This window comes from Oryctolagus cuniculus, chromosome 5 (assembly GCF_051225735.1).
Source record: "Oryctolagus cuniculus isolate XC-2025 breed Fujian yellow rabbit chromosome 5, ASM5122573v1, whole genome shotgun sequence".
Lineage (NCBI taxonomy): Eukaryota > Metazoa > Chordata > Mammalia > Lagomorpha > Leporidae > Oryctolagus > Oryctolagus cuniculus.
Genome location: NC_142871.1, coordinates 130,674,947 through 130,694,299, shown reverse-complemented (window position 1 = coordinate 130,694,299; position 19,353 = coordinate 130,674,947). Strand labels below are relative to the sequence as shown.

Sequence of the window (19,353 nt, the reverse complement as noted above, 5' to 3'; positions counted from 1 at the left end):
TAGTGAGCGGCGGCGCTGACCAACATCTCTTTTTTAAAAAAAAAAAATTTGAGACACACACACATACACGCACAGGGGTGGTTGTGGGAGGGGTGACATGAGACGGAGAGACAGAAGTAGACAGAGAGAGAGCTCCTATCTGATAATTCACCTCCAAATACCTGCAATAGCTGGGACTGAGCTGAGGCTGGAGCCAGGGCCGGAAATACTTTCCAGGTCTCCCACATGGGCAGCAGGAACCCAGCCTGAGTCATCACTACTGCCTCTTAGAGTGTGCATTAGCAGGGAACTCGAGTCAGGAGCCAGAGCTGGGAAGCAAGCCCAAGTAATCTAAGGTGGCACATGTGTCTTAACTGCTAAGCTAAATGCTCACTCATAAATTTATCTTTTAATTCTATTTGATACACGCTTTTTGAAGTACTCTTGTGATTTTCAAGCATCTATCATAGCGAAGTCTTGGGAGCCTGAGACCCTGTTCTAGGTACAAAACCACCTAAGTCATTAATATATTTTAAAATATAATGATAGAACTGATATATTCCAAGGTGTCGTTACTGATCTGCCATTTGTAAAACTTGCAGTTGTAAAAAATTATTTTTAGTGATGAAAATGGATTTAGTGATCCATTTAGACCTTCTTCCTAATCAGTGGCATTAAGGTAAAAGAAATCTTTTTAGCAATGTCATCCAATGGCCTGCGTAAGATTTGAACCACCGTTTGAGTCTTATCCTCACTAAGAAAATCAACCATAGGAAAACATGTGAGGCCAACTGTGGGGAGCAACTCGGACTAAGACTGTTACTGGAATTAAGACTTATTCTATGCATCTGCTCTCCCACAATATGGCGCTGAGAAGGGAAACAGCTTCTACGCAGCTGCCTCCAGTTCAACCAAGAAACTGTAGGACCTACTCCTGATTGGAGGAGAGCAGCGTACTCGGCGTGTGGGTAGCAGAGTTGGGATTGGCGGAAGAGGACTATAAAGGAGGAGAGAGACATGCACCAGGAACATCTAAGGGGAACATCTATCTGAAGGAACACCCGTGCAGCCCCCGAAAGAGCCGGCCGGCGGTGTGCCGCTCCCCCGCGGAAGTGGGGAATGTGGCAGGGGGAACCGCCCTTCCACGGAGGTGGAAGGGACGGTAGCCAACCCGGGAAGAACCAGCAGCAAACCCGGGGAGGGCCGAGCAGACGAAAGAACAGCGCAGGGTCCTGTGTCGTTCCTCCATGAAGAAGGGGAGCGACAGCCAACAGCTGATTAAATCTTTGTACAAATATCCTACCACCTCCATTGTGAGTAGAATTTGGGTACTTAAATTTGTTGCTGCCGGTAGAGATATGCTTGGAGGTAGTGTGAGTTGTGGAGAAGGGTGTCTACATGATGCAGTGTGTTAGACTGATGAATAACAAGCAAGCAATTCTAAGCTTTTTTTTTCATCTTCTGCAGGTGGGCAAGAACAGCTCCACTGTCCACTGAATCTAAAAATAATAAAATGTTACACGCAGAGAGAATGGTTTTGACACAGAAGAGAGTATAACTGATTTGTTCTGTTTCTCATGAGCAAAATATATATGGGCATGGAAAGCACTTGAGTTGAATAAATCAGTTTGGCATTTTAATTTTTAAAAATTTGAGATGTGCCATTACCAGGAAAAAGTGCAATGTTGTTTAGAACCATATGGCTAAACCTTGGACCCAAAAGTGCAGGAAATGCAAACATCTGTACCCTATATTCAAATAAAAAAAACTATTTTATTTCTAAATAGATTTCACGAATAATTCGAACATCATGTGGAAATGCATTGCTGGTGGGTGTTGGTGGTTCAGGAAAACAGAGTCTTTCAAGATTGGCCTCTTTTATAGCAGGATATCAAATATTCCAGATAACATTAACCAGGTAGGATGAAATGAAACATAATGTGTTTTCCTTAGATAATTTTTCTGGAGTTAAATGCTTATTTAAAAAGAATTTGGTATATTTATTTTTTAAAAACAATTTTATTTTAAGAAATATATATCATGTAAGCATTATATATTAGTTAAGTATTATAGATAAGGACGTATACACAGATCTGTGTAGCCAGCCAAGACAAAGAAAGTACTGCTTGAACCCTAGAAACATCTCCATTTCATGTCTCAGTCATTACCTTCCCAAAGTCAATCATATTCTTATTTATTTATTTACTTGAAGGGCAAAATTACAGAGTGGGAGAGGAGACAGGTTGGGATGGGACAGATCGTCCATCTGCTGATTCACTATCCAGATGACTGCAACAGCCAGGACCATTTGAAGCCTGGAGTCCAGAACTCCATCTGAGTTCCATTTGGGTGGATCCAGGAAACTGGACTATCATCCGTTGCTTTCCTGGACATATTAGCAGGGAGCTGAATCAAGCAAAGCAGCTGAGGATCAAACCAGTGCTCCAATATGGGATGCCAGTGTTGCAGGCAGCTACTTAAGCCACTGTGCCACAGTGCCAGCCCCAGTGTCAACCATATGCTGATTCCTAAGCCATTGACTAGTTTTGCTTGAGCTTGTTAAAATTTTTATTTTATTTCTTTGAGAGACAGAGAGAGAGAGAGCTCTCATCCACAGGTCACTCATTAAATGCCTGCAATGGCCACAGGGCTGATGCTGGGAGCCAGGAACCCAGTCCAGGACTCTCACATGGCAATGTAGGCATCCCAACCACTTGAGCCATCACCTGCTGCCTCCCAGGGTCTGCATTAGCAAGAAGATGGAGTCAGAATCAGGAGCTGGGGCTTGAACTCATATTCTCGGATGTGTGGAGCAGCTGCCAAATGCCTGCCCTACTTCTACCTGGTTTTGGACTGTGTAACAGTTGAGTCATACAGGATTCCCTCTTTTGTTTCCTATTTCTATTCTTGCACTGGATTTGTGAGATTCAACTATGACGCTCTATGTAACTATAGTTGTTCACGCTTATTGCTGTATAGTCTTCCCACTTACCACTTATTACCACCATTATTTATCCTTTATGCTGTTGATTTCTAATTTTCTTTTTGCAAACAAAGGTGGTGTGAGCATTCTTTTCCATAGCTGGGTATACTCCTAGAGGTAGAATTGCTGAATATAGAGTATGCGCATTCAACTTCAGTAGGTCTGCCAACTAGCTTTCTGGAGCTCCTGTACCAGTTTCAGTTTCTCTGCATCCTTGCTTGCCCTTAGCATCGTGAGTCTTGGTCATTTTAGCAGTTCTGGTGGAAGTGTAGTGATCTCCCAGTGTGGTTTCAGTTTGCATTTCCTGCTTGGGTGCTGATGTTGAGCATCTTCTTATCTCTGACTATTTGGGTAGCCTCTTTTGTGATGTACTTGTTTCAGTCTTTTGCTTATTTTCTTCATTTGGGCTGTGATTCTCTTATTGACTGTTAGGAATTCCTTTTTATTTCTTTTTTAATTTATCAATTTATTTGAGGGACAGAGTCACAGACAGAGAGAGGGAGAGACAGAGAGATCTTCCATCTGCTGGTTCACTCCCCAAATGGCTGCAACAGCTAGAGTTGTGACAATCTGAAGCCAGGAGCCAGGAGCTTCTCAATTCTTCCAGGTTTCCCACGTGAGTGCAGGAGCCCAGGCACTTGGGCCATCTTCCACTGCTTGCCCAGGCCATAGCAGAGAGCTGGATTGGAAGAGGAGCAGCCAGGACTCAAACTGACACCCATATGGGATGCTGGCACTGTGCGTGGAGGCCTAACCTGCTTTGCCACAGCATCAACCCCAGGAATTCTTTACATAATGTTGGATATATTTTCTTTTTTTTTCTTTTTTTTTTTTTTTGACAGGCAGAGTGGACAGTGAGAGAGAGAGACAGAGAGAGAAAGGTCTTCCTTTGCCGTTGGGTCACCCTCCAATGGCCGCCGCTGCAGCCGGCGCACCGCGCTGATCCGATGGCAGGAGCCAGGATCCAGGTGCTTTTCCTGGTCTCCCATGGGGTGCAGGGCCCAAGCACCTGGGCCATCCTCCACTGCACTCCCTGGCCATAGCAGAGAGCTGGCCTGGAAGAGGGGCAACCGGGACAGAATCCGGCGCCCCGACCGGGACTAGAACCCGGTGTGCCGGCGCCGCAAGGTGGAGGATTAGCCTATTGAGCCACGGCGCCGGCCCTGGATATATTTTCTTTGTCAGGGTGTGTATAGTAGATATCTTCTCCCATATACTGGCCTGGATTTTCACTCTTTTAGTAGATCTTAATTTTAGTGAGACTTTAATTTCAATGCTTTGTGTTTAGTGCTTTTTGTGTTCTGTTTAGAAATCTTTGTTCATTTATTCCAACAATATTTGTTCAAATATTCCATATTTATAAATCAAAAGTACTGCTTTCACTATAGTAAGACTATAACCCATTCAGAATTTCTTTTCTTTTTTTAAAGATTTATTTATTTATTTGAAAGGAAGAGTTACAGAAAGAGAGGGAGACACATGCACACACACACACACACACACACACAGAGAGAAAGAGAGAGAGAGAGAGAGAGAGAGAGAGAGATATTCCATCCACTGGTTCACTCCCCAAATGGCTGAATGGCTGGAGCTAGGCCGGTGTGAAGCCAGGAGCCAGGAGCTTCCTCCAGATCTCCCACATGGGTGCAGAGGCCTAAGTACATGGGCCATCCTCTGCTGCCTTCCCTGACATTATCAGCAGGGAATTGGATCAGAAGTGGAGCAGCTGAGACTCAAACCAGTGCCCATATGGGATGAGGCACCATGGCAACAGCTTTACCCACTATGCCATAGCATTGGTCCTAGGATTTACTTTCTTATAAAGTCTGATAGGAGTGAAGGCTATTTTCAGTCAGATATCTCATTTATGTGGCTGCATTTATTAAAAAGAGTATCTTTCCCTTGCCACATCACAGTGTCCTTTTTTGTTAAAAATGATTTTATCACATATATGACTATGTTCTGTGGGTTTATTTGTCTACCATTGCACCATTACTCAGTCTTTTAATTACTATAGCTAATTTAGAATGTATACATTTAATGGATTTATATACCTATTAATATATTGACATTTGATAATGTTAGCTCTCCAACTTCGTTGTTTTTCTTAAAGGTTTTCTTGACTATATGACCCTTTTATTTCCATTGAATTTTAGATCGCTTTCTACTTTACAACCACACACACACACCTTACTCTGTTGTCAAATAGAAAATAAAAATTTAACATTAGCAAAATACAACGTACAAAAACATTTTTAAAGCCATAAAACATCAAATACTAAAGTTGAATTTTAAAACTTTAAAAATTGAGTTGTTCCACATAAACATATTTTCTATCTTTGCTGGAGTTATTGGAGGATCTGGCAGCACAAGGCCTACATCCTAAATGGCTTAACTTGAGCAGCAGCTGCCTCCTTAGGTGGGGCATGCAGAGAGAGACCCCGCCAGCCTGCTTCTCTCGTTGTGTTGTCTGCCTGACACCTGTGTGTATCTGAATCTGTGATCCTGGGGTTGGCGGTATCGTAGTCACTATAGTAAGAAATAACAGGGGCTTAAATTAAAGCAGGTGTTTTAACAGTGTTTTCTTAATTCCTTAAAAGTTTACATATTTTATTTGAAATGCCAGGAAGGGGGAGAGAGAAAGAGAGAGAGAGAGAGAATTTATCTCATCTATCTCATCTACTGGTTCCTTCTGCAAATGCCCACAAAATTGGGGCTGATCTAGGCCAAAGTTAGGGGCTGGGGATTCCATCCAGGTCTCCCATATGGGTGGCAGGTACCCAACTGCTTGAGCCCTCACCTGTGGCCAACCATCAGAAATCTGGAATTGGGAGCAGAGCTGAGACTTGAAAGCAGGTACTCCCACATGGGATGCAGGCGACTGTGCCAAATGCCCACCCCTGTTTTTTGTATTCTTGATGCTCTGGCATTTGGGACCCTGCTGACTAGGCAGAGACTGACCCTCCTGATCTAGTCAGTTCTTAGAGATGGCATAGGACCCACCCAGGAGTGCGCCTCTCCTGTGCAAACAACCAATCCAGAGTAGGGACTCCATACTGCCTCTTCTTTCTGGCTCTTGTACTGTAATCGGCAATGGTGCTCTGCTCTAATAACCCCAGGGCCAGGTACCCATCGACTAAGGACAGTGCCTATGCCCAGAGCTGGCTGAAATTATTCAAACTAACCAACCCTACACCTGCTTACCTCCACTTAACTTTCTTTCAAAACCACAGTAAGGCTGTTGCCTCTGCTTTCCCCTCACCTGTGTCTCCTGACCAAGCTTGGTGTTTTCCCATGTGGCCCTGTGTAGGACAGCATGCCCCCTCCTGCTGCTAGGGACCTGTGGGCCTTATTTTAAAATGGGAAAATGGTTACGTGACTTCTCTGGCTGATGGGCTTGGAGAGGGGCCAGCCAGTGAAAGCTGTGTGGCTCTTTTCAGGTGCAGCTACAGCTTGGTAAAGCATCCCAGTACTTTCTCTTTTTTGTGAATTTTCCTCTTGGGAGTTATCCTGAAAGAGTCGTGTGCTCTCTTTTTGGTGAGGTTATTTTTTGTTGAAGTTTATGAGTCTTTTTAACCACAGTGCACCCAGAATGGGATAGCTGGTGCTCATAGTCTAAACTCTAGTGCAAAATAAATTATTACTCCTTTCAGTGCACTTAAGCTATGTCATTTCTTTTTTTTTTAACTTTTATTTAATGAATATACGTTTCCAAAGTACGAATAATGGATTACTATGGCTTCCCCCCCATACCGTCCCTCCCACCCACAACCCTCCCCTTTCCCACTCCCTCTCCCCTTCCATTCACATCAAGATTCATTTTCGATTATCTTAATATACAGAAGATCAGCTTAGTATACATTAAGTAAGGATTTCAACAGTTTGCTCCCACACAGAAACATAAAGTGAAAAATAATAGATGATTTTTTTTTAATGATGATGAAATCAGATCAGACCTATTGTCATGTTTAATCCCAGTGAGAGTCAAGTTGGGAGTTGATAGTTTCTTTTCTTTTTTTTTTTTTTTTTACAGAGGATCAGTTTAGTATGCATTAAGTAAAGATTTCAACAGTTTGCACCCCCATAGAAACACAAAGTGAAATATATTATTTGAGTACTCATTATAGCATTAAATCTCAATGCACAGCACATTAAGGACAGAGATCCTACATGAGGAGTAAGTGCACAGTGACTCCTGTTGTTGACTTTACCAATTGACACTCCTGTCTATGGCATCAGTAATCTCCCTATGCTTCAGTCATGAGTTTCCAAGGCTATGGAAGCCCTCTGAGTTCTCCGACTCTTATGTTGTTTAGACAAGGTCATAGTCAAAGTGGAGGTTCTCTCCTCCCTTCAGAGAAAGGTACCTCCTTCTTTGAAGACCTGTTCTTTCCACTGAGATCTCACTCACAGAGATCTTTTGCCAGAGTGTCTTGGCTTTCCATGCCTGAAATACTCTCATGGGCTTTTCAGCCAGATCTGAATGCCTTTAGGGCTGATTCTGAGGCCAGAGTGCTATTTAGGACATCTGCCATTCTATGAGTCTGCTGAGTATCTCACTTCCCATGTTGGATCACTCTCCCCTTTATTTATTCTATCGGTTAGTGTTAGCAGGTACTAGACTTGCTTATGTGCTCCCTTTGACTCTTAGTCCTTTCATTATGATCAATTGTGAACTGAAATTGATCACTTGGACTAGTGAGATGGCATTGGTACATGCCACCTTGATGGAATTAAATTGGAGTCCCCTGGTATGTTTCTAACTCTACCATTTGGGGCAAGTCAGCTTGAGCATGTCCCAAATTGTACATCTCTTCCCTCTCTTATTCCCACACTTATATTTAACAGCAATCACTTTTTTTTTTTAAAGCTATATCAATTCTAATGCTCCCAACACTCTCTGCAAGTAGGTATTGTCTTCATGTTGTAGATGAGGAAACAAAAGCTGAGGAATGTGAAGAACTCTTCTACAGCAGGGATTTGAACCCAGGTCCTTCTGGTTCCAAGGCCCATAGCCTTTCCAGTGGAGCCTGTGGCTTACACTGCACTCACCATGACTTGCACTGTAGCACCGTTGTCGTCAGTGCGTCAGCATACCCATGAGGACTTAGTTCTTTTTTTTTTTTTTTGACAGGCAGAGTGGACAGTGAGAGAGAGAGAGACAGAGAGAAAGGTCTTCCTTTTTGCCGTTGGTTCACCCTCCAATGGCTGCCGTGGCCGGCGCACCACGCTGATCGGATGGCAGGAGCCAGGTGCTTCTCCTGGTCTCCCATGGGGTGCAGGGTCCAAGTACTCAGGCCATCCTCCACTGCACTCCCTGGCCACAGCAGAGAGCTGGCCTGGAAGAGGGGCAACCGGGACAGAATCCGGCGCCCCGACCGGGACTAGAACCTGGTGTGCCGGCGCTGTAAGGCGGAGGATTAGCCTAGTGAGCCGCGGCGCTGGCCGAGGACTTAGTTCTAATACTTCAGAATATATTGGCTTTATTTTTATACATTTTATATATTGCATCACCTCTGGTAGCACATACATTTGGCAGGAAATAGCAAACAGAAAAACAAAGACCAAAATCTTCTTTCCATATCTGTCACCACCTAATCAGAACATTTCTGATGTGTATGCCATGTTGCACAATGCATCTTTGACTGTCATTTTGTCTGCATCTCGGTGCTAAGTGAGCTATGCAAATTACCATTATATATAATTTATCACTAATTTTATTCATAATTTATTGTGACTTTCTCACTATAGCAAACACATCCAAATTTTAGGACAGTTTTAGATATTATACATCCTTGCATATTCACTTGGGAAAAATCTGTTGCAGGCACTAAGTGTTCATTTTCCTATTCCTAATTTCTCTTCATGGGTCACTTCTGGTGAATTCTCTGTTTTTCACTTCTCAAGTTAAATACGTTGTTTTCCTGGAGTGGTAACACAAAGCTCTTTAGCTCTAATCCGCTTTCTAGCAGGCACAATTGCTTAGTACTTGTTGGATCAGGTACCACTGATACTGTGATTCCGTGGGTCGTTATTGTGTTTTGAAACACAGTATGGCTGTGCTTTCTTTAATTTCAGATTTTCCACCACTTCCCTTTCTAGGTCTTACAATGTGAACAACCTAACTGACGACTTAAAGTTTTTGTACTCAGTTGCCGGTGCTGATGGCAAAGGCATCACCTTTATCTTCACAGACAATGAGATAAAGGACGAGGCCTTTCTGGAATACCTTAACAACTTGCTGTCTTCGGGAGAGGTAGGTCTTACAAGTAGACAAAAAGCTCGTCTTGTGAACATGTAAATTTTATGTGAATAGAAAAAGCAGCAACGCTTCAGAAATGAGACCACTGAGCACACATTTTTGATTTTAGGGCGATTTAGCATGTGAGGTTTAGAAGGTTCTCTGTGTGTTTTCAGCAAAATAAATGCTGCCCACCTCTAGATTTTATTATTTCCCTTTGCTCCATTTTCATTGTGACTCCTTGTTTGTCTCTTCAGTCTTAAATTTGATCCTGTGATTTGCTTTAGGAAATGCAGAATGTCTGTCTGTCTGCCTGTCTCTCTGGCAGAAGTATGGAGTGGGTGAAAGAGTTCTCATCATTCGATGTGGACGTTTGCATCACCCCCATCACCTTCACCTGTATTTGCCCTTCCATGAGAGAGAGACAGATCTTCCATCCACTAGTTCACTCCCCAAATGCTGCAATGGCTGGGGCTGGGCCAGGCCCAAACCAAGAGCCTGGAACTCCATTTGGGTGGAGGGGGCCCAAGCACTTGGGCCACCTTCTGCTGCTTTCTCAGGTGCATTAACAGGGAGCTGTATTGGAAGTGGAGCAGCCAGGACTCGAATTGGCACTCTGATACAGTATGGTGGCATTGTGGGCAACAGTTTAGCTTGTTGTGCTATAACACGGGCCCCAAAATAACTGTTTAAATTCCATTTTTCTATGCACTTAAAAATATTCTAGCTGTACTCAGAACTAAGGTTTATTATAACAACACAGTAAGGATACACAGCTGGATTGGTAAAGAAAAAGACGGGCAGGCGCTGTGGCACAGTGGGTTAGGCTGCCACTTGTGATTCTGGCATCCCATATTGGAGTGCCAGATTGAGTCCTGCTCCTCTGCTTCCAACCCAGCGCCCTGCTAATGTGCCTGGGAAGGCAGTGGAGGGTGATCCAAGTGCATAGCCTCCTGCCACCGACAAGGGAGACCTGGATGGAGTTCCTGGCTCCTGGCTTTGGCCTGGCCCAGCCCAGACCAGTGTGGCCAATTGAGGAGTGAACCGGCAGATGGAAGATCAATTTCTCTCTCTCTCTCTCTCTTTCTTTCTCTCTGAAACTCTGCCTTTCAAGCAAACAGAATAAATTAGAAAAAGAAAAATACACACCACACGGAGTCTGGAGGAATCCACAGGCAGGCTTCCCATGCTCTCTGTAAGGGGCCCCACAGAACGTGCTGTCCTGCCAGTGTGAGGTACACTAACATGCACCGTGTTTCTGTTTAGGGAAGTCCATTTAGAATTTAGAGTCCAGCGTTTTTGTTTAGGACTGGTCGTGTAGTCACTCCCTGCCTAGCCACACTGCCAAAATTCCAGACTCCCAGCAGGAAAGGGGGTGTTCAGCTTGTTATCACAGTGTTTGTATAAGCAGTCTAGGCACAGCAGAGCAATCTTATTAGCAATGGGGGAGACATCCAAAAACTGAGTTTACAGATGGCAGTTGAGGGCTAGGCTTGCAAACACACTCTCCTGAAGGTCAGACCTGCTATATTAACTCTTGCCTGCACAGTGGTGTGTACTGATGCTTAAGGGTACGCAAGCTGGTTAAGTATCTTGGAGCCAGAATTAAGACTGACCATGAGTTAAAGGACAGAGGTTATCACTTGACATTTTATTTTTAAATTGTATTTACTTGAGAAGCAGAGAGAGCATGAGAGCGAGAGAGCAAGAGAGAGCTTCCATCCACTGGTGCACTCCTCAAATGCCTGCAACAACTGGGCCTGGGCTGGGGCTGAAGCCAGGAGCTAGGAACACAAAGTCAGCAGGGATGCCATTACTTGACTTATCACCACTGCTTCCCAGGATCTGCACTGGCAGGAAGTAGGAGTCGAGAGCTGGAGCTGGTTATCAGATCCAGGTACTCCCAGGTGGGACACAGGCACCCCAGCCACTAGGCCAGACACTTGCCCCCAACTGGACATTTTAAAGAAATGATGGAGCTCAGGGAAATATAATTTGCTCTTGATTATACTGCTCAATAAATAAGTTACACTCCCATGAATCCCCTGAAAACCAAGGATCTGACTGCAGAGATGGCATGTAGGGCAAAGAAAGACATGTGACTTTGCTAGTGCATTAGAACAGCTTCTCGTCTGTTTCTCAAAGATCTCCAATTTGTTTGCACGGGATGAGATGGATGAAATCACCCAAGGTCTGATTTCAGTGATGAAGAAGGAGCTGCCTCGCCACCCGCCTACCTTTGATAATCTATATGAGTACTTCATTTCAAGGTCAAGGAAGAACTTGCATGTTGTTCTCTGCTTTTCTCCAGTGAGCTTTCATTTTTTCATTTGTATCTATTTAAGGGGAGTTACTTATTTAAATATGCTTAGTTTGCCTTCTCTGATGAGAAGGTACATGTTTACATTGAATTAAAACTAATACTTTACCACCACTAATCTCCATTGGTCAATATCTCATTACCAGTGTGTTAATTTAAAATTTTCATATTATTTGGAATTATTGCACAGCCTGCAATTTTCATTCATTACCTAGAGGCATAGATTATTTGAATTGTGTGGAATTTGGTGATGCAATCCCTCCCAAACCCCACCTCCATCACAGATTTACTCTCTAGAATGTCTGTGATTGTAGCTTTGGACTGAACACCATGCTGTTCAGTAGAGTAGCCATCAGCCCTAAGTGGTTATTTAAGTTTTGATTAATCAGAATTAAGTAAAATAAAAACTCAATTCCTCAGTCTCATTAGGCTGATTTCCAGTGCTCACACATGCACTGTGTCATTAGTGGCTGCTCTACTGGAAAGCACATTTCTAGAACAATCCTATCATCACAGAAAGTTCTGTCGCACAGCTCTGCTCTGCTTGAGGGAGATCTCTGTAATACTCAAGGGAGCCTGCTTGATGGTGGGAAATCTCTCTGTATTAGCAATTGAAAACTCTCTGTATTAGCAATTGAGTTTTGTTGTTTCCTTTTTAGACCAAACATCTGTTTCTTCTGCTGTTCACACTTGTCCTACCTTCCATGCCTTTCACTGTCCTTGTCCTTTCTTTCTACACTTGATCTTTGCCAAAAGGCCTAGAAGCACCCCAAGTCCTTCATCTCTAAGAGTTCTAGTTCTCCAGTTTTCCCTAAAAGATGGTTCCTGGAATCAAATCCAACATTGCATATGTCTCAAGACAAGGAGTGTGAGGTATATTTCCTCCCTTCATCAGAACCCTCGATGTGTATACTACTGCATCCCAAGAATATTTTTTAAAATAACCTTGTGATGACACACTGTTGGCTCAGCATGCACAAACCCTTCTGTGTTTCTAACGCTTTTTGGCTTTGCTGTCCATAGGTTGGTGAGAAGTTCCGAGCCCGTTCTTTGAAATTCCCTGGCTTGATCTCCGGCTGCACTATGGACTGGTTCAGTCGCTGGCCCAAGGAGGCTCTGATCGCCGTGGCCTCCTATTTCCTCTCAGGCTATGACATTGTGTGCTCCAGTGAAACTAAAAGACAGGTTGTGGAAACAATGGGCCTCTTTCATGACATGGTTTCAGAGAGCTGTGAAAGCTATTTCCAAAGGTAGGTGATATTATAGAAAGGGACCCAACCACGGAGTTCCCTCCAAAGAGGAATTCACTGTAGCATCTGATGAAAGGGTCTTCTTTCTGATTGAGCATGAAGTCCCAGCCACGTTCAGATTTTTCTTGCTTTGATTTTCTAGGGACTGTGCATTGAAAAGATGGCAAATACAAGAGATTTAAAAATTAACTAATGTCCATTCTTAAATACCTCTTTACCACCCAGGCTCCAAGTAACAGATGCTTAATGAGTCGTTCTATTTCATTTGCTTAATTTTGTTTTGAAAATGACTTAACTAATTCATTATAAACTGCTTAAAATTGGTTTCTTATTCCAATGCATTATTTATTTTGATTAAAGAAGTGCACAGTTTGAAAGTTTCCTTATTGCCTTATGTTAAGGGGAAATTTAGGTTGTGTATTCGCATGACTCAGTCTTATCAATGTTCTTCTGCCAAGTAATTGTGAAATGCCATTTTAACTGACTGTGGAAAACCACTCCCTAAAAGTGGTGATTGTGAGTTCCTTTTTGGGAAAGCTGATGTCTGCCATAGTTTTCTCCTGAAGCATAATAGTTACTGTGTCAAATTGACAAATATGAATGCAGTTGGGCCAACTTGGGTCTCTGGGATAGCAAGCTCCTCCCCTAGGGTTGCTCAATGTGCTTCAGGGGGTGCAGAATCTTCTAGAAAAGCTATGCCTACCTAGGCCATCCTTCTTAGTAATTGTGGATACTCTCTCATAGTCTCTTGGTAACTCAATATGTATTAATTCTTACCATAGGAAGATTTCCTCTCCATTAAACTCAAACTCCTCTTAACTACTGTTACCTGTGATGATAAATTTCTATCTTCTTACAGTTATTAAAACTTGTTGTTTTTATAAATTTGGAGTATTTCCCAAATTTTTCATATCATCTCAAGTTGTAGAAGGTTATTCTGGATGTAATATGTGACTCTCTAATAGTGTTGAAGGTTATTCTGGATGTATTTATATAACACTAGAATAGTTCCATAGATACGAAATTTTCCAAAAAAAACCTTAAAGTATTAAAAGAGAAATTAATTTTGTAGTATATTAAGAGCTCTTCTTTGACTTCTCTATAAAATTGTTACTTCTACGTATTTCCATCTTGAAATACAATGACTAAGAAACCCCATTGTGGGATGAATATTTGAATCATATATGGCCGCTTTGATTCCTAGGCTGATCCGGTAACTAAGGGAAAAGATTGGTTTCCACTTTCGTAAATTCATCTACTTGGGATCCAGCAGTGAAGAAGTGTATAGCAAATGCCAGTTGAATAGAAACAAATTGCAGTACAAATGCATTTCAACCACTTATCCCTAATACTTGCCCAGACCCTTAAAGTTTGTAAAGTGTGTTCAAGAATGCAATTTTATTTGATCTTCACGAGATTCCGGGAGGAGGGCAGACCTTATTCTCTCAGGCTTCCAGAGGTACAAACCGAGGCTCACAGTGGGAGTGAGGGTCACATGAAGGACCTAGCTGTCTTTCAGCCTCACCTCTGGGAAACCACGTGCACTTGCCGCCCGCCCACTGCTGGATCAGCCTGTGCAGCCGCCCCTATTTCACGGCAGGAAGAGTGTATGTAGATGTTTTCTGGAAGCACTCCCGAATGACAGAGGTGGCTGTTTTTATACTCTGCTTTCAGATATCGCCGAAGAGCACACGTGACTCCTAAGTCTTATCTCTCGTTTATAAATGGTTACAAAAACATTTATACTGAGAAGCTGAAATATATCCATGAACAAGCCGAACGTATGAATATTGGTAAGAGGAGTGGGATCTTACCTTTTCAGACGTGTTTGATAGTGATCCACTTGGGGTGGGTGGAAACTGTGCTTGAAAACGAAATACTCTCTTGATTGTTACTCACAGGCCATGTTGAGGGATGCCCTGAGGGATCTTTTGACTTGCCCAGAAGCTCCAGTTAGAACAAAATCGAGGTGGAAGTGCCCTGTTTTCCCCAGCTCTTTCAACTCTAGGTCCACTGTGTTGGGTGTGAGTCACTGTAGTTTCTGGACCACTGCTTGCAGGTGGGGAGGAGCCAGCTCTTGGGAACTGATGAGCATTTCAGTTTTTGCTTTCATTATGGTTTACCTTGATTTGTATAAACTTTGCTGTGTGAACGCTTCCTGAAATTCTAACAAAGGAAAAGCCAAAAGAGAAGCAAAAACAAATAAAACCAAAAATAGATGCTCTCCTGGCCGTGGTTTCCTAATGGTCTGGGATATGCAGTGTATGCAGGTAAAGAATGCATTGGGACAAATTACGTCTACAGATAATAGGGCCCAAACAAACCAACATGCCTTCGTTCCTGCTTTTCATTTCCTCTAAACAAAACCTAGTCACGTGGTGTTATTGAGCTCCCTGGGCTGTGACATTGTGGCGATGGCAGAAACACCCTGAAAGGGAAGGTTCTCCTGTGGTTTTGCTCAGGACTCACCCACCTTCTTGCAGCCTTTCTGTCTCATGCACTAGAATAGATGCTGGTTTCTCCTGGCTTGTGAGAGAGCCAAGTGCTAAATTTTTAAACAGTTTTCTGGTCTGGTTCTTAAATATGCTGTTTTTTTGTTGTTGTTGTTGTTTTTTTTTTTTTTTTTTTTTTTTTTTTTTTTTTTTTTTACAGGCAGAGTGGACAGTGAGAGAGAGAGACAGAGAGAAAGGTCTTCCTTTGCCATTGGTTCACCCTCCAATGGCCACCGCGGCTGGCGCGCTGCGGCCGGCGCACCGTGCTGATCCGATGGCAGGAGCCAGGTACTTCTCCTGGTCTCCCATGGGGTGCAGGGCCCAAGCACCTGGGCCATCCTCCACTACACTCCCTGGCCACAGCAGAGAGCTGGCCTGGAAGAGGGGCAGCCGGGACTAGAACCCGGTGTGCCGGCGCCACAAGGCAGAGGATTTAGCCTAGTAAATATGCTGTTTATTGAAACTCAAGTCATATATTTATAATTAATTATATTAAATACAAAGACATACATATTTTTAAATCATCACTGCTTTGTTATTTTTACTCTATTTTACTATTATTAATGTTCTTGAGGTTATTTTTGCACCACGTGTTTGGTGGAAATAGAATATACTGGTGTGCCACTGAGAAGCTCCTGGTAGGTTGAGTCACTATGGTGGGAACATTTGTAGATGGATAGAAATTGGAGAACACACAAATGAATGCTTCTCTACCCCTGTTCCCCACACCAGAGTCCTAGGACATATGTTTCACATTTACCAATATTCCACTATCTGGAACATAATTGGAATGTGAGAAATTCAGTTTACCAGTTAATTTGCCCTATGGTGTTAAAAATCTCAGAATCAGTTATATACATTTTAGCAGTCATTTTCATTTTTGTGGCAAAGTTACCCACATTTGTGCCAATGTATCTTCCATCTCGTTTGCCACGTCTGCTGCAGTATGATTTAAAGGCAGAGCAATGGTCGCTACACACTGTTTACAAAGTCGAGGAGAGCATGAGTTTGTCAAATAAATGTTCTGGGTAACTTAACCTCATTCAGTACAACGTTATGACTTTCCCTTAAGGGTGACTAGGTGGTATTTTTGAATCAGAGCTATTTTCTTTGAGCTCCCCGATTGCTGGTGGAGCTCTCTCTCTGGAGTAGGGTTGATGTTGATCCTAAGACAGGTGTGTATTTAAGGGCTTTGGGTCCATGGGTCCTTGTCTCGTGTTGGTTACTTTCCATATCCAGTGCTGCCCACAGAGTCAGTATGAGTTGGGGGTTGATGAAGGGGTTACGTGCATGTCAACAGGAGCATCTGTGTGTGTCTTTGTGAAGGTCTGGACAAGCTCATGGAGGCCAGCGAGTCTGTGGCGAAACTCTCTCAGGATCTCGCGGTAAAGGAGAAGGAACTGGCAGTGGCTTCCGTGAAAGCAGATGAAGTGAGCTGGCATTTATTTCGTCACTACTGATAAAGAATCTTTTTTTCCGTATGAAAAATTATTAATTTAAAGTGTCATTAAAAATAAATAGGATCTCACATGATTATTTCTGGTACAGTAATGTTCACAAGCACCATCAGGTATTTTTGTTCAGCTTTTACCGAGATGTAGGCAAACAGTCCGTCCTCTACCTGGTCTAAGACTATTCTTTCTTCTCCTGTTCTGTCTCTCTTCTTCTCCCTCAACTCTTTCTGAAAGTCCTGCCTCACTGTGAGTCATAGTTGGCCTTCTTTCCAAGGCTCCTGCACGCTCTGTGTTTCTAGGATGGCCCGAGTCCCATCTAAAGTTTGTGTTGAGGAGGGAAAGGATAAGAGGAAGAGTTAGTGGAGTTAAAAAACGAACCAAAACACAGCACTCCTCTGGAGGAGACGGTGATAATGTGTGGTGTTCTTCTGTCTGCACCCCACTTGTCTCCAACTGCTTTCAGCTTCGCCTGTGAGTCAGTTAAGAGGAGATACTTAAACCTTGACCCTTAGCCAGTTACCAGAATGAATGAGATACCTTAGGGGAGGCACTTAGCAAAGTCCTGGCATATGATAAGCACTCAACAAATATTTACTATGTTTCTTATTACATGAGACTTAATATGGGTTTCTGACCATACTCCATTATACTTACTTCAATTGTTTTAATTTTCTAGAATCTTAGATAGTAGAGAGCTTAAATATTTATATATGAAAACTTAGAAAATAGAAGAGTATAGGAACTGCTCTGAGGAATTGCTTTTGTACACCTTAAAATATAGACGACTTAGATGGGGGATAAATTTGCTTTTATTAATGTTTCATATTATACTGAATAACTGTTCGGCTGCTCAAATCTATAAATTTTGCTTGAAAGGTGTTTCTTTGCTTTCACGTGTTTCCTCAATTCTACAGGTATTAGCAGAAGTTACAATAAGTGCCCAGGCTGCAGCCAAAGTAAAAAATGATGTACAGGAAGTAAAAGACAAAGCGCAAAAAATAGTGGATGAAATTGACCGTGAGAAAGTGAAAGCTGAGACCAAACTGGAGGCTGCTAAACCTGCACTGGAGGAAGCGGAAGCGGCCCTGAACGTGAGCAGTGCACCGTTACCCCTCCCCACACCAGTGCTCACGGGCGCCGCGTCTCATTCCACGCAGTTAACTTGGAATTGAGTGATCAGAAGATGGAATTGAGTTCTTAAAGTGTTTTATAATCTCTAAATCGGAAAACAAATGTTTCCATGGCTTCAGTTTTCTAAGTTCTAGTTTTTTTAAAATCTCACTTATTATAACCTATTAGTTTCATTCCATAAATCAACCCTATGTGAGAACCAAGAAATAATGCTGGTGATTAACAGCCCAAGTTTTAGCATAAGGGATTAAGATCACATAGAGAGTAGTCTTGGTTCCTCCAGCATCCAGTCCACATTGTGTCACTCTCCCGTGTTAAATCTGCTTGTGGCTCTCGGTGCTCTTTAGATAATGTCTAAGATGGGCATCTACAGCTGTGAGGTGAGAGGGACACAGCTTTGGAGGAAGGTGGATATGCCTTTACCTTTCATGATCACCACTTCTTAGATGATCTAGAGTGCATTTACTTAGCTTTCCTGGGTCTCCATTGGTATCCCAGTTCCTCACTGGTGCTTGAAGGATCCATGTGTGCATTAAAAGTGATTGATACAGTTGCCTGGGCACATGGAACATGCCCCATAAATATCAGTGCTTCTGCCACTGCTGGTAACCTGGGTCCTGTCTTCCTCTTGAACTTTGTCTCTTGTTCTCGCCTTGCATACAACATAATCCAGCCATGCAGAGGCAATTGTAGGCTCCTGGAAGAATCATGGTCTGTTACCTTAAATGTGCCTCTGTTTCTGCTAGGAATGCTTCTCCTAACCTTTATTCTTTTTTTTTTTTTTTTTTTTTTTTGACAGGCAGAATTAGACAGTGAGAGAGAAACAGACAGAAAGCTCCTCCCTTTTTCCGTTGGTTCACCCCCAAGTGGCCGCCATGGCCGGCTTGGTCTCCCATGCAGGTGCAGGGCCCAAGCACCTGGGCCATCCTCTACTGCACTCCCGGGCCACAGCAGAGAGCTGGACTGGAAGAGGAGCAACCGGGATAGAATCTGGCACCCCAACCAGGACCAGAACCCAGGGTGCCGGTGCCGCAGGCGGAGGATTAGCCCAGTGGTGCCGGCCAACCTTTATTCTTGATATCCCCCTCCCCCAAATGTGTAGGAATGAAACGGACGTCTTAAGATTCAATTGTTATCTGTAGCCTTTGTTTATCATCCTGTGAAACAGTGGTCTATTTTTTTTACTTGTTAAATATTATGGCTAGTGGTGCATTAAGACTCTGATTATAAGAGTGGACTAAAATTATGTTTTTACAAGAATTGAGGAAAAGGAAGGAAGGAAGGAGGGGGATTGAGGGAGAAAAAGAGGAAGGGAAGGAATGGTTATCTTCTTACAATTGTATCTATGAAATATAAGAACTTTGTTCTCTTAATATTAATAAAGGTTAAAACTGAATTGAGATCCAGATTAAGATAAAAGGAAAACAGATAGAAAGAGTCATTCTCCAAATCTTGGCTCAGACCTTGCTCCACCTCGTTCCTTCCAGAAGTTCTGGGTTCTTC

The 19,353-nt window shown here is 43.0% G+C and overlaps 1 protein-coding gene across 3 annotated transcripts in view; it reads left to right on the top strand.

Moving 5' to 3' along the window:
- The window catches only part of DNAH8 (dynein axonemal heavy chain 8), a 336,932-nt gene that overhangs the window by 186,174 nt on the left and 131,405 nt on the right, over positions 1–19,353 (top strand). For all 3 annotated transcript variants that reach the window (XM_089333967.1, XM_089333968.1, XM_051854776.3), the window contains 7 exons: positions 1,767–1,897; positions 9,065–9,218; positions 11,349–11,513; positions 12,547–12,773; positions 14,448–14,566; positions 16,592–16,695; positions 17,634–17,810. In XM_089333967.1, coding sequence (XP_089190093.1) covers positions 1,767–1,897; positions 9,065–9,218; positions 11,349–11,513; positions 12,547–12,773; positions 14,448–14,566; positions 16,592–16,695; positions 17,634–17,810 — 1,077 coding nt within the window. The remainder of the gene's footprint in view (positions 1–1,766; positions 1,898–9,064; positions 9,219–11,348; positions 11,514–12,546; positions 12,774–14,447; positions 14,567–16,591; positions 16,696–17,633; positions 17,811–19,353) is intronic.